Below are 7,463 nucleotides of genomic sequence, written 5' to 3'. Positions count from 1 at the left end.
TATGCCAGCTCTTACAGGCTTTCCCCTTTAGCATGGACTCTCGTCCTAAACCTAGCCCTGTAGACTTCTGACTGATTTTGGGTTCCGTACCTGAGTTCTAGAGCCGCTACCAGTGCTCTATAGTTGTGTCTGTCGTCTGCTGACAATTGTCCAAGTATTTCCAGTGGTTGTCTTTTCAAGCTCGTTGCCAGATATACTGCTTTCTGCTCCTCTGTCCATACATTCATTTCTGCCAGTAGCTCAAATTGTGCTCTATATGCTTCCCACGGTGCTTTCCCATCGTATTCCTGTGGCTTCCTTCTTACTGAATCACTCCTATTACTGACATTCATATCTGGGATGTGACTTCTAACAGGACTGAAGATGTCTGCATTAGGGTTTAGCTACGGGGTCTGGAAGGGGCTTGCCATTGTCCGGGGCTGATTAAGTTGGTGGTTAATGTATTCTCCTTGAGTAAAAGACAATAGATCATCCTTTAATGTATCTAAATCGCTTTTAACTTTACTAATGTTTTCCGTTTGTACTTCTTGTTTCCTTTCTTGTTCCAGTTGCCACTGCTGTAGTCTCTCTTCTTGTTTCTTTTCTTTCTCTTCCAACAACTGCTGTAATTTCTCTTCTTTCTCCTCTAACAACTGCTGTCTCTCTTGTTTATTTTGCTGTTCGAGCTGCCATTGTTGTAGGTTTTCATGCCACTTCTGTAATTTCTCTTCTTGTTTCTTTTTTTTTCCTCCAACAACTGCTGTAATTTCTCTTCTTGTTTCTTTTCTTTTTTCCTCCAACAACTGTTGTAATCTCTCTTCTTGTTTATTTTGTTGTTCGAGCTGCAACTGTTGCAGGTTTTCTTGCAACTGCTGTTGTCTCTCTTCTTGTTTATTTTCTCGTTATTCTTGTTTCTTTTGCTGCTCTTGTATTGCTGCCATCAAGTCTGCTAAGCTGTAGTTTGATTTGCCGCTTCTCGTTTCCATTTTTTTTTCATCCCACTTCTGACACCAATTTGTTACGTCTCTGGTCGTTAGTTAATTTTCCGTATAATGTCTCGGAAAGAATTTTTACGGGAAATTATCAAACAAGCAGACGTAACAATATGTATGCAGGGTGGTTAACGAAAGATGTAGTTACTGGTACACAAGGGATTAAGGTTACAGAAACAGAATTTGTAATAATGGCTATACTGATAATACAGCACTTACAGGTATTATTGAGGAAAATTACAACGGGTACTTGACAGGTTTATTGATAACAAGAAAGACTATGTATTCAGAATAAATGTCATCAAAACTAAAACTGAGAATTTCACGATCAAAAGAAGATCACAGAATTTGCATCAAAGTAGAAGGTAATGAGTTTGAACAAGTAGAGAAGTTTACTTACTTATGGATGAATATCAGTAGCGGTAAATGTGGAAAATAGATAAAACGATGGACCAGAATGGCATAAACAAAATTTCTTCAATCTCTCGGGAGAAATGTCAAACTAGAATTCAAGATGAAACTACAGAAAAAGAAAAACTAACGAGAAAGTATTGGAATGTGCAAAGACAGTTGCTGGATATATGTAGGAAACGGACGACGCGCTACTTTCGACATATAATTAGATATGAGGCAAGGTTGGCAGAAACTATGATCGGTGGCATAGAAGGAAGAAAAGTGAGAGTGAGGCAGGGAATCACTTGGCTAAATAGAAAATTTATTAGAGATGAAACCCTTTAATTAGGAATGTTTCTTCAGGCAGCAAGGAACAGAGTCGTCACTAGGCACACGGGACCCCGATTCTATTTGACGATCCGTAGAATTGAGGAGGACACCATGACTGAATGATTGATGCTTTGAGGAATGATTGATGGATGTTATTTATATATGAAAAATATTAAAATGTTTAAAGATAATAATAATAATATGAAATAAACATGAGATTTATATTCATTAGCTTTTGATACCTAGAGGTAGAATATTATAGTGTACATCACTTGGTATCTAAGTTTGGAGATGTTTTCGTCACTTGAATGCTTGAATGTGTTTGTTGATTCTGCCCCCCCCCCTTCCCCGTGGCACAGCGGCATGTCTGTAAACTTATGCTGCTAAAAACTAGGTTTCGATACCCGTGGTGGGAAGAACACAAATAGTCCTTTGTGTAGCTTTGTGCTTAATAACAAACAACAACTATTCGAAATAATTTTCCATGATAGATGACATGTAGATATAATATTTTTACATATTTGTAGAAAATGTGATCCACAAACCATACCTTGATTAGTTCTTTTGCAATTTTGTACCATTCATTCCAGAAATTACCAGCCAGAGAAGTTTCAAGTGTTGCTTCCCAAACTTCTAGCATCTTCTCTTCCTTGCTCCCAACAGTAGCGTTCTTCTTGTATCCTTGAACCATTGCTAATAAAGCCTGGAATGAAAGGTGTGTTCATTATAACTCCAAGATCCTTAGGTAAACGACAATACGGACCACTACAATTTAAACAGAAACGAGTAAGCAAACTAGAATGAATAATAATTAGTATCAATTAATAATTTTAAAAAGGTTTTTCAAACTACTGTAGCTAATTTCTAAGCCTTAATTGAACTTGTTTATTTTAGTCCTTTTTAGGTCTATCATTAGAATTTCACATTACAATGATGAGGCAAAATCCGCTTAGCTCAGATTAGGTTGGGTTTGCAATTGTTAATGGTTTCCTTCCTCTTGGTTTATTAAAAAAAAATATATTCTCACCTGAGGTAATGCGAGAAAGAGTATTTTCTGTTAAAACCAGAGTTCATTGTTTTTGGAAACACCGAATCTTTTGATTAAAAAAAATTCTAAAAACATTCACCTACAATTAAATATTTTTGAGAAATTCCCCTATTTTAGCTAATCCTTTACACTCATACAATTCAATGCAAAAAAAATCCTATAATTAAGGTCCTTTCTTCACAAAATTGTAACCTAACAAAAAGTATTCTACAGTGCGAAGTTCAAGATTTATGGCTAAGAAATAACTTCTGAGAACAGTTACAAACACTGTGGTTGATTTTAAAATAATAAAAATAAGGTACAATTGAATCAAGCCTTACTGATAGAAGTTAAAAAAAAAGCATTAAGCAATACCACCAAACATTACCTTTACTCTGTCTAAATTGTTTATTTCAATAATAGAACCAGTCTTTAAATCATCAGTCATAATTCTAATACAATATATTTTGAGTGATAAATTGATTAATTCAAGTTAAAGTATATAATCACGAATTCCTACAGTGGTTCATAATAGGAATCGCTCAAGAATTTCTCAAACTAATAAAAAAATTCGGGCAAAAACCACCTTAAAAAAAGCAGACTTATTCTTGAAACAACACTCAAAACCTTCCTTTTAAATTGACAATAAGCAAAATAGCTGATTTCACGATTGTTAGACAAAATCAAAATTTGACCATTTGTTCATATTATCAGTATTACTAGCAGAAACACCCGCCCTCTGGGCAGGTATAATTGCTAGTTCCAGCGGAAAGCTATTGGGCCTTCGGCCTTTTCTGGAACTATCTGAAAATTCTACAACAATGTACACATACTTGAAATTCAATAATGCTCACCATCCATAACAAAAAATATTTTATTGAAATTTTAGTTTAAAAATGAGCTATCATCACAGCATTACATCACATAGTAGATTTTATTCAAGTATTTTTTTGTAGGTGTAGTTATCAATGAAAGCGCCTTGCTTTTCTGTTGCAACACTCATGATATTTTCACTAAAGAAAACAAATATTTTTTTAAGTTTGTTTTTGATTGTTTTATATTTGGAACTTAATCCTTTTTTTTGTAATTTTTATTGGTTAAATCTGAAACATATAATTTTTGTGGAAATTTCAATTGTTTTACTTATTGCTCAGCTATAAAGATAGTGCCTAGTTATAAAAATGTCACCCAGTTATGAGTGGTGATAGTCGGTGCGATAGTTTCCGAGATCCGAGTTTTGGACGTATACATTGCAAGCTTCATTATAATAGGATTGTTTCACAAGCTTACATCAAAATCGAATGTGTAATTTGCATCTAAACCTAGACTGATAAAAGTTGGTTCTTTTTCATTGAAAGTTGATTTTTATGGTTATAGATACATAATAGATGCGATGTTGACTCCACTAAAATTGATAAATACTGTAAACATGGAGTCAAAATAGGGATTTGTAGTTTGAGAAAATAACGTAGGCATTATTTCTAGCTTTGTTTCTTTACTTTTTATAGAGTCCCTAGTTGTAGGTTTGAAAATATAATCTTTGCATTTTGATTCAAATTGTTTCTGTACTTTATTGACGATCCCTGTCAATATGATCCTCTTTTTAAATTAACAGTTTTTACTAATCTTGTATAAATAAATGTTTGTGATTAATCCTTAACTTAATTCTGAATTGTAAATTACTTATAAAAAATTGATACAAATTACACTTCACCAACTTAGTCCAATTCACACCAAAACAGTTGCTCATGTAATTTAATAATATAAAGAAGTATCAACCATTACTGTGTCTCTTGTATCCCAGCCAGCCTAACGAGTCCTGGTATTGGCCAAAAGACCTCGTCGGTTCTGGATATAGCAGATATAGTGTGATTGACATGTTATTACACGTTCTTCTTTGCGTTCACTCATAAGTTTTACAATTTGTAATAGCTTTCATTTATCAATTGGAACCGATGTTTCACCATATAGTTATGCTGCTCAAAAGATGGTTAAAAGCAGAAATATCGAACGAATAATAAAAATAAAAAAAATTTTCTGTTGACATCGGTAATATTTCGTTCAATACTGCAGTCAGCACCGGAACTGCCCTGTTTATAGTTTTACACGTGTTGTGCCTAATATTTCAGTAGTCAGATAGGTAATAGAAAACATCAAATATTACCTTAACTTTGTTTAAAGCCATCGTCTCTCCCTCAGGGCCAATGTCCAAATTAGTCATAGTAAGAGTTTGAATCATTGGCATTATGAGTTCTGGAGCAATACTTTGTTTTGACAGAAACATTTCCATTGCATTCTTCAGGTCTTTCAAAAAGTCATAAGGCATATCAGGATTCAGACGTCTGGCTTCTTCTTCGCCTTCCAACATCAGCCTTTGGATGATTTTTCTCAGATTTTCTGGTACATAAGGTAATGGTTCAGAGGAATTAATCATATTTTCTAATACATTCCTAATTATGTCAATGGGTGTTTTATACATGTCTGGTAGGTATCCAGAACGCGGGTCAAGCCCCATGGAAGAATACTCTGGCATTGAGGAAACATACGTGGAATCAACTGAATACCCACTGTTCTGAGAGTGCATGCTTGACCAACTTGACTGTTGGTCATCCGTGTTCATTGTAAGATCTGGGTTAAAAGGTCCATACTGGTCATTTGAACCTATACTCTGAAACGTCGTGACTATCTCGGAAAGATACTTATGGAGTGACCCTTCTGGAAACACCAATTCCTCCAGTATCCGACTAATAACTGAAGCAAGGCTGGCCATCTGAAAAAAAAAGAAATAAAATAAAAGGTTTATGTGAGATTTTCTTTTAGCAAAGTCACATTGGGTTATCTGTTGTGCTCACCGAAGGAAATCGAACCCCTGAGTTTGTCATTGTAAATCCGGAGACAAAACAGGTTTGAAGAATTAACAGTTAATAAAATATTGATTTTTTTATGTATCATGCCAATTTCTAGACCAATCAAAGAATTTTTATTAACAGTACTATTTAATAAGGATGATTTGTGATATAATATGAGTTATCTTCATTTCTTATTCTTATAAAACTGGTTGCTACTGCTTATTCCCATGCTAATTTATGTTAACAGAAAACAGAGCTATCTTTACTTTAAAACTGCTTCATTCTACCATAAAATACATATTTATATTTATTGAAGTTTGTAACATGAACAGAGGTGTGCTGGCTGGTCTGTGATTCTGTGCCATCACAGGGACCTCTCCCATTATAGGGCCTCACAAAATGTTGAAGCATCCTGAATTTCAGCGAATTTGCAACCCAGAGCCACATTAAGGGCATGGAAATACATAAAATATAACAAAGCAATCATTAAGTTAAAAGTTTAAAAAACAACAACAACTAATGATCAAAATTATTTCATCAGAAATATTCTGATTATCAGTTGGTTGTTTTTTATTATTATAAAAAATCCTATATATATATATGAATATATATTTTTTTCTTATTATAGGTTGGACTAGGACATGTGAAATGAAGCGTTAATTTGAAAGTGGTGCATCCAAATGATCCAGGAAGAAAAAAGAACAAGGATGTATAAACTCGCAGCATGATGCGCTCAATGCCTTTATAGTCAAGACTCCAAGACAACCAGAGTGTGATCGAATACTGACAGAAGATAGCAGACCTTCAGATAGCCAGGTACAAGATACTGAAGGTCAACAGCCAAAAAATTCTGACCACTAGGTACTCGAAGACCCTACGATAAATGTTGCTAGTAGGGACGCATTAACCATTGCGCAGTTGCGCTAGGGTTCCAAGCGTGAGTGGCCCCCTACTTACGATCCGGACCGTCAGCTTAACTTTTTCTTTTTAGATAAATCTTCATATTTTATTTGTTCTATTCTTACTCAATACAGGCTAGATCAATTTGACCGACCTCGTAACCACCATAAAAATACAAAATAAATCAAAATTACAATTGTTTCTTTCTAGAATTACTTCAAATTGTAGCAGGAAACAACATTTCTTTACACTAAATATTTTAAAACTTTTTAACCTTATACAACTGTTTATAATTAAATTTTATTGTTTTATTGCCTTTGGACCGTGATTTTTAAAATTCCCGCCATAAGAAGTGTCAAAATATGCGGTAAAATGAAGCAAATGTTACACTAACCAAGTTACATATAGCTCGTGCTACTCGTGAACTGTTAGTTCTAGCGAGTGTATCTCGTAGAAACATTTTATTATTATCATCATTACATTTATTTATATTGCCTAATTTAACTTTATCTAGCTTTTATGCCAGTGTTTTGGTATAAAAATTTTCGAAGATTTGATGCTACAAGTGCTAAGCTTCAAGAAAAGAGCCTTGATTTGTCTACTGCTGTAAAGTTTATCAGTTCGCTGAAAGAATATGTAAATTCACTATGTGAAGAATTCGATAGAATCGAAATTCAAGCTCATCAGCTTTCAAATATAGTAGAAGAACAGTTTAGGAGTGAGATTTCTAGAAAGAGAAAAAAGGAAACTGGCAAATGATGAGACTTCTGAAGGCGAAATTAGTTTATCTGGAACTCAGAGGTTTTGCAAAGAAAATTATATACCGGTGTAGCAATTTCAAATTACCCTACGGTAACTTAAAATCGCGTACAGATTACAGGGAGGTAGGATGAAATCGATTTCAAATTACCCTACGGTAACTTAAAATCGCGTACAGATTACAGGGAGGTAGGATGAAATCGATTTCAAATTACCCCTGAGGGTAGGTGGGAG

The 7,463-nt window shown here is 34.3% G+C and overlaps 1 protein-coding gene across 1 annotated transcript in view; it reads right to left on the bottom strand.

The window, feature by feature from the left end:
- Positions 1-2,244: 2,244 nt before the first annotated feature.
- The window catches only part of LOC111087586, a gene marked incomplete at its 3' end in the record, with an annotated part of 37,839 nt that continues 32,620 nt past the window's right edge, over positions 2,245-7,463 (bottom strand). The window contains exons 10-11 of the mRNA XM_022394728.1: positions 4,886-5,491; positions 2,245-2,397 (exon numbers count right to left, since the gene is read on the bottom strand). Of these exons, the coding sequence (XP_022250436.1) occupies positions 2,245-2,397; positions 4,886-5,491 (759 nt within the window). The remainder of the gene's footprint in view (positions 2,398-4,885; positions 5,492-7,463) is intronic.

Source organism: Limulus polyphemus, unplaced genomic scaffold (genome assembly GCF_000517525.1).
Source record: "Limulus polyphemus unplaced genomic scaffold, Limulus_polyphemus-2.1.2 Scaffold2338, whole genome shotgun sequence".
Taxonomy (NCBI): domain Eukaryota; kingdom Metazoa; phylum Arthropoda; class Merostomata; order Xiphosura; family Limulidae; genus Limulus; species Limulus polyphemus.
The sequence above is the reverse complement of the archived record's forward strand: the minus strand, read 5'-3'. Positions and strand labels throughout refer to the sequence as shown.